Source organism: Camellia sinensis, chromosome 4, assembly GCF_055761805.1.
Source record: "Camellia sinensis isolate YWXY chromosome 4, ASM5576180v1, whole genome shotgun sequence".
NCBI classification, from domain to species: domain Eukaryota; kingdom Viridiplantae; phylum Streptophyta; class Magnoliopsida; order Ericales; family Theaceae; genus Camellia; species Camellia sinensis.
Genome location: NC_138964.1, coordinates 151,801,113 through 151,819,730, shown reverse-complemented (window position 1 = coordinate 151,819,730; position 18,618 = coordinate 151,801,113). Strand labels below are relative to the sequence as shown.

Genomic DNA, 18,618 nt, shown 5'->3' with positions numbered 1-18,618 from the left:
CGTAGAAGCATGAATTTGTGTTGAATAATTAAAAAATATGAAAAATGTGATGAATTGTGATTGATGAAAGGTATAATCACGTGTCGCCTTGAATCAACCAATAAATTTTCGTGTACTATAGTCCTAGGCCTAGATAACCTTCATATTCTAAATGATAGTGACAAATTATTTTGAATAAATTATAATTATATTTCTGAAATTTGATTAAAATATGAATCATCTCTTGTAATTTTAAAAATTATATTTCACTCCTTAAGATGTCTAATTTCATAACAAATTGTCAATTTATTAATAAATTATAAAGTAAATTAATAGTTTTTAATAATATTAGAAATATATTTCAATTAATTATTTAGTTAATTTTATTATTGTATAGGAAAATAATTATGAATTTTATTTTTTAATTAATTTTGTTAAATAAAAAAATTTAACAAAAAAATAATTATAATTTTTTAAATTATAAAAAATAATCTGTATTTTAAACAAATTTTTGAAGACGGTATTGGTAATTTACCCCATTATTTTTATAGTAAATTTGTATAGTGAAATTTGTATATGGATCAGCGCAAAGCAAAAGCACTACACACTTGTACTACTTTTACTTGTCCAACTCGTGTTCTTCATATAATCACATCATGATGTGCTGCTATATGTAGATGCAATCTGTTTATATATATATATATGTAATCTACACAATAGATAGAGATTTTAGATTCTCTGTGTGTGTTTGGGCGATGGAGCTCCAGAACCAGAACACTGTTAAAGAAGCCCTAAACGCACTCTACCACCACCCAGACGTCTCCGTTTGCATGCAAGCCGATCGCTGGCTTCAAGACTTCCAACGCACCCTCGATGCTTGGCAGGTAATCCTCTTGCTCTTTCTCTCATCAATCGATGTGGGTTTGTGGGTCCAGTGGAACGAATTTGTGGGTTGAATTCAAATTGTGGGCTTCTTTTGAGTTCTGCATATATCTAACTAAGAATTACTACGAGTTCAGTTCAAATCTCCAGCTACTTTTGTGAATTTTGCTTGAGGTTAGGTTTTTGCCCATCTATCCCCTGTTGGCACCCCACATTGGTCAGACCTGTACTGGGTATTCTGGGTTTCCCGGAAAATGCTGGAAAAGAAAAGAAAATAAAATAAAATTTTGACCGTTACAGTTGGTGAAAATCACCATTTGTCTGGGAATAATGCAAATATTTAATTGCTTAGCTTAGGAGATTTTTGCTTTCCTTATTTACCCATATTTTTTTGGGTTCCTTTTGGAAATCGAAGCATCTCAAAATTAAGAGTTATTTCCAACTGACCAGGTAGAGAGTTGGCATATTGCTGGCTTCATATAGAGATTGTTTGACTCATTTCGATAATATTTGTCCAGAAAAGTTAATTCGTTAATATTGGTGGAGCATGATGATTAATCAGATAAACTGTAGATTTTGTGAATGGATTATATTAGACAAGCCAATGCTAGACAAGGTGACTTAATGCAGTTTTTAAGACTTTGGAAGTTCTCACCAATATTATGTTTCTCTCCATGTTTTAGGTACTTAGTGTCTTCTGAAGTCAATGGGGAATGACTATTTCATTATCTTATGCATTAGCCACAAAGAGCACCCATCTGATAATATACCTCCTTTTCAAGGTCCATTAACTTTCTATTATGCGCTAAGCAACGAGGTCATCATTTGTATATAGCTTACCGTTAGCATCCCTGGTGGTGTGGGCTTGAGTCATGGAAAAAACCTCTATGGAAATGAGAGTAAGGCTGTATATAGCAGGAGCCTCTTGCATTAGGTCTTTATATATATATATATATATCCAGAACCAATGGCCTAGTTATGATTTATTTGAGTGGTTTTTGTGGAGCATTAGTTGACAATCTCATCCTTGTTTGTCAACAAAGACGATGAATTGAGAAAAATACTATTGAATGGAGACAATTGTAACTATAAGTTGTTATGAGTAAGCCTATGTGGATAGAACCAAAAGAATGAAACATTAGAGGTCAAGTTGGTTGGTTGGGTGGTAATTCAATTTCCATGAATCTATATCTAAAATGACAACTTCAAAATGAAACTCGTGCGTATGCATTGTATATTATCCAATCCTTCTGTGATCAAAAGGCGATCAATGCTTGGGTGGCTTACTGCTTATGGATCATAGAAATATGGAATGGATGAAAAATACATCAAAGAAGAACACAAAAGAATTGACAATTTCAACCTTGAGCATTTCTCATGTCAGACGAGGAGACTTAGCTAATTAAATAAAAAAAGAGGAGGCTAGTTGAGACCAACAGGGTCAGCGCATCTCCTCTGATTTTAGCTCCAGGTCCTTCAATATTTGAGATTCTAGTCAAGATCTCTAAGATCTTGATGAGATCTAAAACACTTGGGAGAATCTAGACAAGCCAAGCTGTTGAGCTTGAGTGTGCTGATCTCAAGTTATCTGATCCTGAATTGCACTCTTGTCGCGTTGGCAGCAAATTAAGAGTATCAAGTTACTTTTTATTGCTGGACTGACAGTAAAAACAAACTGGAGTAAGTAAACTCTTCTATCGTCTAAGCTTTCTTTGGTATAATGAGCTGTAGAGAATAGGCACGGAAATTTGCTTTTCATTGGGACCTTGCTCACTTTGTGTGAACTAGGTAATGGTTGTAACGGAATTTAACAACAATAGATTTGGTATGAGAAGTGGCTATACACCTTTCATAATGGAACTATAGGATGCCAAGCATGGGAATGCGGGTCTGAGTTTGAGAGTACCCATTTTGTGGAAACAATGCTGAAAGTTACGATTATGTCCGGTCCAGCCCTGCCTGCGAACCACTCTAATGGAGCCACACTGGATAATGGGCTCTTTTTATGCATCAGAGAGAGTAAATAAATTCTTTTGTTCTCTATAGTTGAAGTCAACGTCAACTGCATGCTACTTCTTGAATGTCCAATCTGTCAATTTGCAAAGATCTTTTTTTTTTCAGCTGATTTTTTTCTTTACGCTTAAATCCTTCAAAAATACCTTTTGGTCAGTGTGTGGCCGACATGTGGTTGGTTCAACATTGATGAGACTGGCTGGATCTTCTTTTTTAATATGCATATCTTTCTTTGTGCTTTGGTTTGTATTCTAATATATGAACCATTGGATGTGCTTACTTGATACATTATTTTATTGTAGTACTTGATTTGTTCTTGTCAAGTTAGTTCTGACTGTGTTTCTCTTTTCTTTGATCTTCTCCCCATTTTCCATTTGATGAGGTTTACTAATATGTTATTGCTTGTTTAGGTCTCTGATAATTTACTTCATGATGCTAGTAGCAATCAGGAAACCTTAATCTTTTGTTCTCAAACCCTCAGAAGCAAGGTATCCTCTTCTTCATTATCTGTGCACAGATACCAAATTTTACTGTTGTGTTATGATATTGACCTGTGATTATGTGTTTTCATTTGCATTTGTTAATTTTAATTTTGGTTGTTGAATATCAAAGCAGCCTTTCTTTTCACACAGTGCATTTTGCATCTAATTGATAGGTACAACGAGATTTTGAAGAGCTGCCTTCTGAAGCTTTTTGCCCATTACGGGATTCTTTAAATGTGAGTATTTACACTATTACAATTCTAGGAGGCTCTGGTTCAGAATTGAAATAACTTATAGACTTGTTGGTGTTGCCATTTCACTATATAATCTTATTGTTTATCTGGGGATCCTTAGAAACTAACATGTTTGCTAATTGAACAGGAAAATGCATCCCATTGTTGATGGGCACTGAAAGTGATGTTTTACATAGATCCTTTAATAAACTAAGCATATGCTTCCATCCTTTTCTTTTTTGATTAATCGATAGTAGTATTCACTCACAACAACTATAAAAAAGTGCGAGGATTACAGGTGACAGTGAGGCAAGGGCAGTTTGTATTTTAAATCCTTATGTAATGAGCAAGGTTTTGCTATCTGAAAAGATACAAGACACTGCTGTTCAGTCTTGTGCATGGAAATCATTTGTGTTCTTTTGTGGTGGTGCATATCTTTTTTGGAAAGTACTTCCATGAAAATAAGTTCAACCCCCACCTCTTCTTCCCCTAATTTTCCACTCCTCTTAACGTCAGATGAGTTTTTGTTTATCTGCTGCTGTCTTCTGTTTAGCGCCTGGAAACTTGTTTTCTTTTTTTCAAATGCATGCATACATTCATTGATGTATGTGATGCAAAACTTTTCCTTGTACTGATTGCTGGATTTCAATGCATGGTGGTTTTAAATGCAGAGCTTATTGAAAACATTTCATAAAGGCCCTCCTAAAGTTAGAACCCAGGTATTATAGTTTTCTCCATGCAATCACATGCACCCTTGGGCACACGCACACAACATGGAAGGTACAATACAAAGAGAATATCCTGATAAATTTGGCACTTTGTAGATTAGCCTTGCGGTGGCTGCATTGGCTGTTCATGTCCCTGCAAAAGATTGGGGTGATGGCGGTATTGTAAATTGGCTTAGAGATGAGATGAATTCTCATCCCGAATGCATACCAAGTTTCCTTGAGCTGCTCAGAGTTTTGCCTGAGGTATACACAAATCTAGTTATATTTAGAAGAATTATCTAATTTGCAATTTATTTATCTGTTGATGAGATCATTAAAATTTGAAAGAATTGTCTCATTGGGCTCCAGGTAGAATTTCTATGGGGTACTACTGCACTTGGAGATTTGATTGGGGATTAAATAATTCCTTTTGTAGGAAAAGCATTAACTTTGAGTTGAGAGAATGTGCTGTGAGCAACGAGTTAGGCTATGATGAAACAACTTTTCAGGACTTTTAACTGTCTTTTGAATTAATTTAGCTAAAAATCAGAGATGAATGCTATTTATATCATCCATGTTTTGATTCAAGACAACTGATAAGAAATTGCATTGTGGGTGACAGTAGTAAGTATTAAGTTCTTGACTATCTTCAGGCTTTTATTTATGGACCATCTTTCAGGCCTTTAAATATGCTCGAAGTTCTGGACCGCCTTTCAGGCCTCTAATTTAGATTTTAAGTACTGGATTATTTTTTGATAACAGTGAAATTTTGTACATACTGCAACACTCTGTCCATTATATATACGTCCTACTCCTACATATTACAATGGTTATCATAAGATTCCTTCAAGATGAGATGCTAATTTGCTGAATTTATTGAGGTCCATAATCCATTTGACAGTAATCATATTGTGGATTCTATAGTTTACTACAAATTCCTAACGACTTTTTTATTTCACTATCAGGAAACATTCAACTACAAGCAAGGTTTTAAAAAGCGGCCGCAACCATTACGTAACGCCGTTACGTAACGGTTTTGGCGGTTACCGCCACCCGTTACGGCCGCTTTTGCAGTGTGATTGAGATTCACAGGTGTGTCGGCCGCAGCAGCTGCCGTAGCGGTCGTAACAGGCCGTTACGGCTGTTACAGCACCGTTACGTAACGGTTCCAAACTGTTTCTTCCGAAAAAACACACAAAAAAAAAAGCTAAAAATGAGGGAAGAGGGATAGAGAGAAGAGAGAAGATAAAGAGAGAAAATGGAGGAGCAAGAGATAGAGAGAGAGAAGAGGGAAGATGAAGAACATGTTATTAATTTGTTGAAATTGTAAGACCTATGCTATTCTATTCAGCTGTTATTATCACTAAACCATTTTGTTTGTGTGTGTCTATTTATATATTGTTTGAAAATAATAATAATAATAATAATAAGTGTGGTCATTATCTATTGTCATTATCTATTTGGCTTGGTTAAAATATGTATATATATATATATATATATTTAGGCTCTTATTTATTCTCTTACTTTTGTCATTGTTTATTTTATGTATAATAGTTAGTGATTGATTTTTTGTATAATATAAAGTCATTAATTATTAAAATAAAATGTAAAAAACTCAGTTTATAGTGATTTAAAAATATGAAATATATTGCATCATACTTAAAAATTTACAAAAATTGATCAATATTTATTTTTAACCTAATAAATATGATCATGGAAAAAAAATATGCGTATCGGTAAGTTTTTTTCAAATTGTGCGAAAAATAAAAAAATTCACGGTTCCGATTACCGCAACCGTTACACTACGGCCTTTACACCCCGCAACCGCAACCGCGTCACCGCCACCGTTACGGCGACCGCAACCGCTTTTCAGAACCTTGACTACAAGATAGCAGCTCGTCCTGATATCTTGACTGCTTGTCTGAATATTAATGAGCTTAAGGAGCAGGTGGGAGCTCTTCTTTTATTGCTTGCCTAGATGTAGCACTGTTTTTTCTTGGAGTATATGTTTTATATACCTACATTCATTTTGCCACTAGAAAAATGCTTGACAAGTAGAGAAAAAAGTATTTTGGGACCTATATATAAAAAACAAAAAAGATATCAAAAATTGCAACAACTATATAGGCGTTAAATTATTGAGTTATACAATGAAATTGCGGGAGAGAGTGTATGTTGTTCACAGAAGATAGTTCTAGTCTACGTTACATGGACTCGTCAATTTTGGCAAAGTACCTATGTTGACACGACACGACACGGGTACAAGTATGGAATCTGGCCAGGATATAGCATGGAGACAGTGGATACGGCATACAGACTACGAAGAAAGATGGCATATCTGCGATTAGAGCTATGATCTCACTCTCTTCTCTCTATCTCAATCTCTCTCTTCTTCCATTCATCTGTCGATCGACCTTCCCTTGTCTACCAATCAATCTTCTTCCTTCGTCTGTTGATCATCTTCCCTCTTCGTCTGTCGATCGTCTCTAGTTCTCTCTCTCTCTCATTTTCTATCTTAAAATAAAATATAATTTTTATTGTAACTTTAAATTAAAATATAATAAATGTTATTTAAATAATATAACTTTGTGTTTTAAAAAATATCAATGCACTACCTTTATTAGTCTCTGTGTTTTACAAATTCAAGAATATCACTCCATTAGTTGTATTGGTCTGTGTTTTGAAGATTCAATAATATGAGAATGAATTAAAATATTATTATAATGTTTGAATTTATTAATTTAATTTTTTTAATATATTTAGAATGAGTTTTTATTTACTGTTCATTGTTAAAAAATATATTTAATTAATTAAATATTACATAAATATAATTCAACTTATATTCATATAATAAATATATTTAAAAAATAACTATTTAACGCATCCTCGTATCTGTATCCGTATCCGTATCCAAATTTGGATCCATATCCACATATCCTCAATTTTTAGTTTTGAAGTGTCAGACCCCTAAATACGCACCCACACCCGATACCTGCACCTAAGTCTATGTAACATAGGTTCTAGTGGATGAAATTGGGGAAGGAATAACACTAAATTAGAAATATGGAGAGACGTACTCGAGTCAAGGATGGTTTGAGATGTTCTAAATAAGTGCACTTTTTGACTTTTTATTAAAAAAAATATGTAGAAAAGTAGAGAAAGTGAGTAGAAAAGTAAAGAGGAGATGTTGATTGATGTGACCAAAATAAGTATATGTATGCAAAAAAAGTGCACTTTTTTAGTGCATGCCAAACACCTACTCAGTAAAGTTTAAAATTAATATAAATAAAATTGAATGTATGAAATGTAACTTTAATGATAGTAGAAGTAAAAATAATAGACTGAGTGAAAATCCCATATAATCATACCGAAGAGCTTCAAATCTCCCTCTTCAAATCCCGGCACTTGACCAAATGGCTACATCAATAGGCCAAAAAATGTTAGAATTCGCAATTCAAAATTTTCATTTTCTTTGGTAAGTAAATTTTATGATCAAAAGAAAAGATGTACAAAAGTCACTTAAAAGAGAGAATGAGTGAGAGTGCGAGATTGAGAGTCTATAGCGGGGGAGCTTCTGAGTTACGAATCGACCAGAAGCTCATTATCATTCAGGTGGATAATGAATCTAGAGGAGGTTTAGTGGAGATCATTGAGAGTAATCGACTTAGAAGTTACAATATGATGGATTTGGGGGGTGTCTCTTGGGCAGTACAAGTTTTGCGACAGGTTTTGGTGTAAGCGCAGTGATCGATCTTTTTTCACAAAGTACACAAGTAGTTCAGCAGTTTTTTGTCTTCAGAAATTCAGCAACAAGAGTGGTGTCTTTGTTAAGATGTCAAAATGGGAGGTTGGGGTCAAAAGAAGTAACATCATCATTCCAGCAAGGGTTGAGGGTCAGGGGTGGATGTTAATGGCCAAGATGCTTGAACGAGTTATCCATAGAGACTTCAGGATTAAGGATGATGAAAGAGAGATAAGGACTAAAGACAAGGGAGGACAACATCAAAGTAAACAGGTTTTATTAAGGACTCGTAGAGGAAACACATATGTGAACATGATTACTTATCAAAAAACAGGGGCAAACAGAGGAGTTTCATATGCTGATGTGCTTAAGTCTAAATCAGGTAGTTTGGGAGGCAATAACTATGTTTTGGAGATGCGCAAGGTGGTGGTATGCACCAGAATTGACGTCTTCAATGAGTGGGCACAGATTGAGAAGGAATTAAATCGATCGTTTAAAGCTTCAATTGTTCTAAGGCCTTTTCAATTAAACAAGGCTCTGTTTTTTGCAAAAAGTATTGAGGAGGCTGATTACTATGGTGCTTAAGGAGTATGTTTCTTTAATAAGAGCATTGTAGTGAGGCAATCAGTCTGGGGGACTAAATATTAATGGGCCTGGCCAAGGAGTGGGCTTAGCCCAAGATTTGATAGTTTCAAGTAAGAATAACTATGGTTGTGGATTGGAACTGTTGCCCAAATGATATTCATCTTTAGAATGTTACGGGTCCTGCCCTTAATGGGACTCCAATTAATGCTATTACTCATAAAGAGAGGGGCCCAAGTTTTGTTGAAGGCCTAAGGGTTTTTCTTCCCAACCCACTGGAGGTTTTGGGGTTGGGTTCGTGTAGTCAGGGAGATCAGGTTATTTTGGCCAAACGGTTTACAAATTATGAGTTAGTAGGAGATGAGGGACTTCGAAGATGCTCAGCGATTAAGGAGAGGAGTCGATTCCCACCCTGCGATGTATTAGAACCAGACGATCGTGCTCTACAATGTGAGGTTGTTTGAAGATAAGTTCCGAGAGGTGGGTTGTTTGTGGGATAATGTTCGTCACTTAACTTCGTTTTGGGTGTCGAGCAGCTCTTTATTTAAGGGAGTCCCATTTTTTTTGTTAGTTAGAGATTGGTTGGCAGTGTGTGATATGTAGGTTTTTGCTCGGGATTAGCTTGTTACGGGTTTCATTTTATGTATTAGCATTGTCCTTTGTAAGAGGATGCCTCATCCTCGCTTTTTTTGGATTGTCAATAAAGTTTTTGTTGTTGATCCAAAAAAAAAAAAAAAGAAGAAGAAAAAATAATGGAGACGTGAAAATTGAAAACTAGAGAACTTTTATTGAATATTTTTATTAACTAGGTTCTATTATTAAAAAGGATTGTGAGGTTGGTGATGATGTGATTTATAGAATTGAATTAGGTTGGCTTAAGTGAAGGAGTGTGTCTGACCTATTATATGATCAATGAATGCCAACAAAATTGAAAGGAAAATTTTATAGAACTGTGAGAATATTAGATTTTAGGGTAAATTACAAATACACCCCCTGAGGTTTGCTTAAAATACAGATTGCCTCCTGTAGTTTGAAAAATTATAAATACCTCATTGTTAGAATTTTTTATTTAATAGAATTAACTAAAAAAATGAAATTCATAATTGCTCTCCTATAAAATAATAAAATTACCTAAATTATTAATTGAAATATATTTTTAACATCATTAAAAACTGTTAATTGACTTAATGATTCATTAATAAAAGGGGTGATTTGTTATGAAATTAAAAATCTCAGGGGGCGGAATGTAATTTTCAAAATCATAAGGGCAATTCGTATTTTAATCAAACCTCAAGAGGTGTATTTGTAATTTATCCTAGATTTTTTTATGTATATATAGTAGTATATATATTTCGTATATATTAGGGGTTGAGTGAATAATTCATGTTTCCTTTTTTGTTCTAGGGTTAGATTGTTATGTAAACCAATGTATTCTTATATTACAAACACAATTGAATATACAGAAAAACATTCAGAAAACTTACATGGTATCATAGCCACGACTGGATGCTAGAATCCCTATCGCAAGTCATCATCGACCATCGCAGTCCTTTCTTTCTTTGCAAGGTAGTCGCAATTGTTTCTTTCTCTTTGTAAGGTCATCAGAGCCCTTTCTCTTTCTCTTCGCAAGGTCGTTGCAGCTGTTTCTCTCTCTTCGCAAGGTCATCGCAGCCCTTTCTCTCTCTTCACAATGTCGTTGCAAGGCCTTCGCTAGGGTTCTCTTCTTCACACTTTGAAGCAGTTTGATTCGCATTTCTTGGTTACACTAGTTCTGGTTCTGGTTCAGTCGGAGACCTAGGTTGTGTGTCTCACACAGGCTACGACACCCAAATTGTGTTGTTCTCTTTGTTTGGTTTGTCTTTTCTCTCTTTGGCTTCAACCCTCTGCCTTATAGTTCACTAGTTTGTCTTGTTCTAGTCAGAAGAATTGTTAACTAGTGTATTGGGGAATATTAGTCTATTGGGGCTGATTGGAATATATCACTTTATAATATTTGTGTTTGTCCTGAATTTGTCACAATGATTGATGATAAATTGCAAGTAATGTCAGATGATAAGATTATTAGACCCGAAAATAGGTCACTAGCTTCAGATGAGTGTGCCTTTTGCCATCAAAAGGGTTATTGGAAGTATCACTGTCCCAAGAAGGGATGTCTGTCTGCCTCATCTTCTCAGCAGTCTCAAACCTAGTTTTGCCCTTCTCCTTTGAGTAATTTTCAGGCTCCTGCTACTTATACTGCATCCACTTCGGTTCTTGATCCTGACTTGGCTTCCTTGAGTGCTCCGATTGCTCAACTTCAGCATATATTGTCTACCTTCCAGCCCTTCCCGTCTGCCTCAGTTGTTTCCTCTCTTCATTCAGGTCTGTTTAGGTCTTCTTCGGGTATCTTTTCGTTTGTCTGGATTTTTGACTCTGATGCCTCTTATCATATGACTCCTCATCTCTTGTTACTTCAAAATTGTACTCCTTCTCCCTTTCCTATTACTGTCAATGCTGCTAATGGGTCTGGTATGTCTGTTATATCTGTTGGATCTGTCCTACTGTCTGCTATATTTTCTGTCTCTATTCCATTTGTCTTATATGTTTATCAGTTATCTGTCAATTTATTATCTATCAATCAACTTGATGCCTCCAATTTTGATGCTATCTTTTCTTCTTCTTCTATCTGTTCTGTGCAGGATCGGATGTCCAAGCGGCAGATTGGGACTGGCCGTAGAATTGGAGACCTCTATGTGGTGGAGAGTTTGCATCTACCTATGACTATCTTTCCGACTGCCTTTTCCTCTTTTCAGTTAGATTCTCTGTTAAGTCCTTTCTATTTATGACATTCTAGATTAGGGCATTTGTCTGCTGACCGTTTACGGTCTGTAGCTCAGTCAGGTATATTGGGTAAAGCTTTTCTTAGTCAACTTAACGAGTGTTGGGGGTGTAAACTTGCCAAAATGATAGCCTTACCTTTCTGTAAAAGTACTTCTATATCTGATACACCGTTTTCTTTAGTTTACTGATATCTGGGGTCCTTCTCCTGTTCTCACTAAAGGGGGTTCTGCATATTATGTGTCATTTGTTGATGACTGCAATCGTTATACTTTAGTTTATCTCATGACTCATAAGTCTGACTCTTATGTTACACGGACTTGAGTACGGGTATCGGGTGCGGGTGCATATCTAGGGGTCGGACACTTCAAAATTAAAAATTAAGGATAAGTGGATATGTATCCAAATTTGGATATGGGTACGGAGATACGTTAAATAGTTTTAAAAAAATATATATATATATTTATTATATGAAGATGAGTTATATTATATAAATAACAAATAAAAATAATAGTTATGTGTTCCAATTAATTTTATTTTATTTTATTTTACATACATGTATTTATTTATTTATTAATATATATATATAAGTATACATTATCTTATAAATATATTATATGTTATATAATAATTATTATATAATATATAATAATAATAGTTATTAACTATTGTTAAGAATAATAGTTATTAACTATTATTATTATTATTATATATAGATAGATACAAATAGATATGAATCAAGAGCAGAGACGATAGAGAGAGAGGGGGAGAGAAAAGAGAAGCGATTGGTCGCGATCGTGAGGAAGAGAGAGAAGGCGCGCGAGAGAGAGAGAGAGAGGGAGAGAGGCTTTTTGAAGTCGTCTGGGGTGTTCGACTGTTCGATCGACTGATGGAGCTTCGATTTTCGATTGGATTGACCAGATGGAGCTTCGACTGGAGGTCTTCGATCTTCGATTGGATGGAGCTTCGACTGGATCGACTGGATGGAGCTTCAACCAGGTTCTCTCTTGCTCTCTCTTTCATTTCTTTTGTTGTCTGTAAAGAGCCGTGTCCGAGAGAGAACAAGCGAATCCGACACAGATCCCACACCCGCACCCGTGTCGTGTCGATATGGGTACTTCACCCCAAAGTGCCGAGTCCATGTAACATAGGTCTGACTTCTACCAAATATACCATAACTTTCAGTCTATGGTCATTATACAGTTTGGATCTACTATTAAATTATTACGGTCTGACTTGGGTGAGAAATATTTTAAAACTGCGTTTTGTGAGTATTTGGCCAATTTAGATACCATTCACCAGACTTCTTGTACTGATACACCTGCCCAAAATGGTCGCGCTAAACGTAAATATCGTCATCTCCTTGAGACAGCTACGTCTCTCCTTTTCTCTGCCTCTGTTTCGGCTCCGTTTTGGGGTGAGGTAGTTCTTATTGTTGCTTTTCGTCTCAACCGTATGCCTACTCCCCTTCTCTCTGGTCAATCTACTTATGAGGCTCTGTTTTCTCAACTTTCTAATTACTCCCTCCTTGTGTTTGGGTCTGCTTGTTTTATCCTTTTACCCCATAAAGATAAGACCAGATTGAGTGCCCCAGTCTATCTTGTGTGTCTTTTTGGATTATAGTCTCACTCAAAAAGGTTATCGCTGTTATGACCTTGTTTCCCGTCGCCTATGTCTCCCGCCGTGTTGCCTTTCTTGAACATCTACCTACTTTCAACTTCCTCCTTTCACTGTCCCAATTTCCGAAGAGGATTTGGTTCATATTGATCAATTTCCTTCTGAGGTCTCTCTTAATGAGTACATCTCTACTGTTCCCCATGAGTTTGTTCCCTCTTCTCCTTGTCCCACCCCACCTGATGAGTCTCTCTCGCATAACCCCCATGAATTTGTTTCCTCTTCTCCTCCCCGTCTTTCCCCACTTGCTTCTTTTCCTCCTCCATTGTTAGTCTATTCTCGTCACAAAGCTCTTCCTCCATTAATTGTCTCTACTCCTACTGCTGACCCCCCTCCTTCTGATGACTCTAATCTTGCTAACCATAAGTATCCTCTTCGTATCCGTAAACAAGTAGTTAAGCTCGGTTTTGCTAAAACATGTTTTTCTCCTTCATACTGTACCTTTTTGTCTGCTATTCACTCTTTTTCAAAACCCCAATCTTACAAGGAGTCCTGTTAGGATCCTAATTGGGTTTGAACTATGGAGGATGAGCTATTTGCTTTGTAGAAAACTACTACTTAGGAGTTAGTTCTGTTGCCTGCTGGCAAAAATCTAGGCGGTTGCAAATAGGTCTATAAAGTCAAGACTCACTCTGATGGTTCTCTTGAGCGTTACAAAGCTCGCTTAGTTGCCAAAGGTTTCTCCCAAGAGTATGGTATTGATTATGAGGAGACCTTTGCCCCTATTGCCAAGGTGACTATTGTTCATACTTTGATTTCTGTTGCTGTTGTTCGTCATTGGCCTCTCTATCAGATGGATGTCAAGAGCGTTTTTCTTAATGGCCATCTCACTGAGGAGGTTTACCTGCGTCCTACCCCCTTCCTTCCTTATTCCTCTGGATAGGTTTGTCGTCTTCGGCGTGTTCTGTGTGGTTTGAAGCAATTCCCTCGTGCTTGGCATGATCGCTTTCAGGCCGCTATCATTCAGCTTGAGTTTTGTCCATGTGTTCAAGATTCTACTCTGTTTCTTCTTCGCACATCTGCTGGTTTTATTGCCCTGTTACTATGTGTGGATGATATAATCATCACTGGCTCTGACTCTTCTGCTATTTCTAAGGTCAAGCAGCATTTCTTCCGCACCTTCAAAATAGAAGATGTGGGCCTCTTAAGGTATTTTTTTAGTATTGAGGTAGCTTCTTCTCTTAAAAGCTACTTTTTGTCTCAGGCTAAGTATGCAAATGAGGTTATTCACCATAACGGTCTTACTGACACTAAGATTTCTGATACCCCCATTGAGCTTAATGTGAAGCTTAACACTACTGATGGTATCTTTCTGGATGATCCTACTTTATATCAAGAGCTCGTAGGTTGCTTAGTCTATCTAACTGTCACGTACCTTGATCTTGCCTATGCTGTTCATATGGTTAGCCAGTTTGTTTATGCTCCTCGTTCTAGACATTGAGTTGCTTTGATTTGGATTCTTTGCTATCTTCAAGGTACTATATTTCAGGACTTGCTGTTGTCATTTACTTCCTCTTTGGAATTGGTGGCTTATGTTAATTCTGATTGGGCTGGTGATGTCACTAATCGCAAATCCGCGTCTGGTTTTTGTATGTTTCTTAGCGATTCATTAATCTTTTGGAAAAGCAACAAATAAACTGTTGTTGCTCTTTCTACTGCTGAAGCTGAGTACCGTGCTATGGCTCATGCTGCTGCTGAGATTGTTTGGCTTCGTTGTCTCCTCTCTGATTTGGGTGTACCTCAGTCTTCTCTGACCTCTCTTTATTGCAATAACGCGGTGCTATTCAGATTGCCCATAACATTGTCTTCCATGAGCAGACGAAGCATATTGAGATTGATTGTCACTTTGTCCGTTAGCATTTACAGTTTGACTCTATCTCATTTCATTTTGTCTCTTCGGCTTTGCAACTTGCTGACTTTTTCACCAAGACTCACACCATTGCTCGGTTTCAGTTTTTTCTTGCCAAACTCTCATTTTTTTTGCTAAAACACCTTGAGTTTGAGCAGGGGTGTGAGAATATTAGATTTTATGTGTATATGGTAGTATATATATATTTCATATATATTAGGGATTGAGTGAATAATTCGTATTTCTTCTTTCGTTCTAGGGTTACATTGTTATATAAACCAATGTATTCTTGTATTACAAATACAACTGAATATACAAAAAAACATTCAGAAAACTTACAAGAACAACTATAAGGTAGATAGATGCGATGGGAATGTTTAGATGAATGTGTGGTAAAATTAAGTGAGATAGAATTAGAAATGAATATGTTTGTGAACTAGTAAGAGTAGCTCTAATTGATGATAAGTTGAGAGAAAATAGAATAAGATGGTTTGGTCATGTGTAACAACAAAGACCTATAGATGTAATGGTAAGGAAGAGTGATATAATCATCATAAATGAAAATGTTCGAGAGTGAGGAAGACCTAACTAACATGGGATGTGATAGTAAAAACATATATGAATTTATTTAATTTAATAGAGCATATAGCCCTGGATAGAGCAGAATGGTGAAAAAGGATTTTTGTGGTCAACCCCATTTAATTAGGACAAGCCTTAGTTTGGTTTGATTTGGTATGTAATTTGATGACTTTGACCTCTGAAATATTATTTTTTTGCTTCCGAATAACTTTCATATAGCTTTCTCATCTTTTTTTACCTGGCAGGTTCTTGAGGCATTTTCTTCTTGGCTTCGGTTAAGGCATAGGTGTGTATTTCAGTTGTTTGAAATTTGGTTCTCTTAGAAATGGAAGGATTTGATAACAGTTATGTTGGTTTTTCAGTCATTTGTTATGACTTTGCTCTGGTTGTTAAGGAGTTCCTGAACAAGAATAACATTATCACTTGCAAGTCAACCTAGCATGAAACTACTTTGTGTTGCGCATATAGCACAGGATGCGTGTTGGAATTTATTTTTTATTTATTTATGGCATTATTCAGCTTAGATGCTGCATGGTGGAGGCATCTGTGTCATAAGCTTTTACAAGAAGTCAAGCAGTCGGTGTTGGGTGTTACTGGAACATGAAGGCTATGACTTCTGAGCATATTAAGGGGTTGTTTGGGATGACCTAAATAAGTGCACTTTTTGTCTTTTTACGAAAAGATGTGCAGAAAAGTAGAGAGGTGATGTGATGGAAAAAAGATAAAAAGATGGATTATTTTGATGTTGCCAAACTTGGCCTAAGTTTTGAGGCCCAGTCAAATAGAGCATCTTTAACTTGGTGTAGTACATTGGAGAATTGAATGTGCAGTATATATGAGATCACTTTTTGTGAAGTCCCTGAAATATGTATTCACTTTAAAAACCCTAATGTTTGAATTATTTTCTTAAAACCCCTCGGTTACTTGAATTAATTCGAATATTGTCGGTTAGCATTACTATTTTTATTTTTACCAAAACGGGAATTACCCTAGCCAGATTAGGTTCCCTAACCTAATTTAATTCTACATAAGTTACATGTATTTAACTCCAAGCCCTCCCTCCTTATTTAAATTCAAAACTTATCCAAAAACTAGTACTTGTACCTTGTACCTTGAAGTACCATTAATCATGTAAGATATATATATATACACCTTGAGGAGTGTGCCCTAGGACCAAAATTAATAAAAAAATGGCCCTTCCACCCTTCCCTATGGCCGGCCCTTCTAGGAGAAAGTGAGGAGACCATTTTCAAAATATATCATCATGAAATTCTAGAAAAAAACATAACCTAGTGCCCTAGACATAGGATGCAAATTCCAAAACTAGTTCCATTTTAACTAAGTGTTGCTTAATCCTTGAGTAAGCCCCCTCTCCCCCCCCCCCCCCCCAAATCACTTCTATTCCTTTAAACTTCAAACAAATCCTAAAGTTTTCATCCATTTCCAACTAATGGGCTTTTAGGACATTTTATATCAAAATTGCCTATATATACCAACCTCTCCTAGCTTGGCAAAGCACAAACACCACACCCACACACACACACATTCGGCTAGAGAGAGGGAGGAGAGCAAGAGGGAGAAGTCTAGAGGAGAAGAAGGAGGAAGAAGAGAGCCTTCTTGTGCAAAGTAGCAAGTAAGCCACAAACACAACCTTCTCTTTCATTTTCCTTTTTTTAATGCATGTCTCTAAGGGTTCTAAATAATGTTTTCAGATCTGTTATTAATGAGTTGTTATGTTAAAAATGCTAAGGGTTGAGTATTGATTCCATCTCTCTTGTATTTTTCCCATTTTGGCACAAAACCATCTTTTTTTAATGCCAATCTCTCAACTTTCCAAGGGCACTTTTTCAAGAAAATTTTCTGAGTTAAATATATGTTAGTTAGCATGTTTTCTTCACAAAAGAAACAAAAACTTTCCCTTGGTAGAACCCTTATCTCATAAAACTTCTTGTTTTGGGCATGGTACCTTAGAATCTGTTTTTGCAGCCCACTTCCAAAAATTCTAAAAAAATGTATAAAATTATTTTGGAGCTCTATTTCATGTCAAAATCTTTTTTGAGGAGTTAGGTTTCAACTAAAATTGGTTTCATCGAAAAACATTAAGCGGTTTGCAAGAAAATCAAATTTTCGTAACAGCCGATAGATCTGGACAGAATCTGGACAGCGCTGAAATATTTTCTGAATAACTTAGAATCTGGAAAAGTAATCCCGTTTCCGAAAAATGTTCTAGAAACTAGATCAAATTCCCTACGAACCATAGGAAGGCCTAGTCCTGTGAAGGATCTAAAATAGACCTTTCATTTTAATCTTTATGCGATACTGAACCTGGAGATTTTGTTATGTGTGGATGTCTTATACCCTTGAGTTCATGAGATTGCTTATTAGCTTATGATCATATCTTGGCATGATATTATGTGTTGTGGCTATGTTATTTACCTTTCTCATCTTAAGAATGCATGCTTACATGGATATTATTGTCTTATAAGTTGGACTAATCCTGATTTAAAACATTTAATTCAACGGGAAACCTAATAGGGAGGGTATTGGGTTTTTGAACATTTGAGTAATGAAAAGATGAGAATATGTGATATATGGATTGTTGGGATGCATTCCCTATTTGAAAGATTAAAGTCTTGCGCAAGTGGTTTTCGGAACCCTTGAACAGAGCGGTTGTATTCGGACCCTAGGTGGTTTGGTGTAAGGAGGGATTCGCGCAAGGCCCTATTTAACTGTCTCTTTTGAGGCCCTGCGGTTGGCGCTACGCGGTACATAACCGTTGGTAGGTATCCGAGGTTAGTTCTGCAATAAAGCAGCAAAAGAGGGGGTATACCGAATAATCCGCATCCGATTCTTGTGGTTGGGAGGACGAAATCTCTTTGGGGGATTTCTAGTTTGCTAACTCCTAACTTAACCCTTTATTTATTCATTTGAGTATCATGCTTTACTACTTGATGTTATAATTGTGATTGTGTATTGGACTGGAAAAAAGGGCGGGGTGTGTGTGTGTTTACTGGGCATTCAAAGCTTACTTTGTATCATGCTAGGTGACGAAGAGGAACTCATAGCTGGAGACGACGAG

General features: G+C 36.2%; 1 protein-coding gene across 4 annotated transcripts in view; it reads left to right on the top strand.

Moving 5' to 3' along the window:
- The first annotated feature begins 539 nt into the window (after window positions 1-539).
- LOC114316905 (transportin MOS14) overlaps window positions 540-18,618 on the top strand; it is a 33,974-nt gene continuing 15,895 nt past the window's right edge. The window contains exons 1-6 of one of the 4 annotated variants that reach the window (XM_082922552.1): window positions 540-863; window positions 3,285-3,362; window positions 3,530-3,592; window positions 4,261-4,308; window positions 4,414-4,560; window positions 15,785-15,825. In XM_082922552.1, the coding sequence (XP_082778678.1) occupies window positions 657-863; window positions 3,285-3,362; window positions 3,530-3,592; window positions 4,261-4,308; window positions 4,414-4,560; window positions 15,785-15,825 (584 nt within the window). In that variant the 5' untranslated portion in view covers window positions 540-656. Of the gene's footprint in view, window positions 864-3,284; window positions 3,363-3,529; window positions 3,593-4,260; window positions 4,309-4,413; window positions 4,561-12,255; window positions 12,437-15,784; window positions 15,826-18,618 lie in introns of those variants that run through there. The other 3 variants (XM_082922555.1, XM_082922553.1, XM_082922554.1) reach the window with 3 other exon arrangements.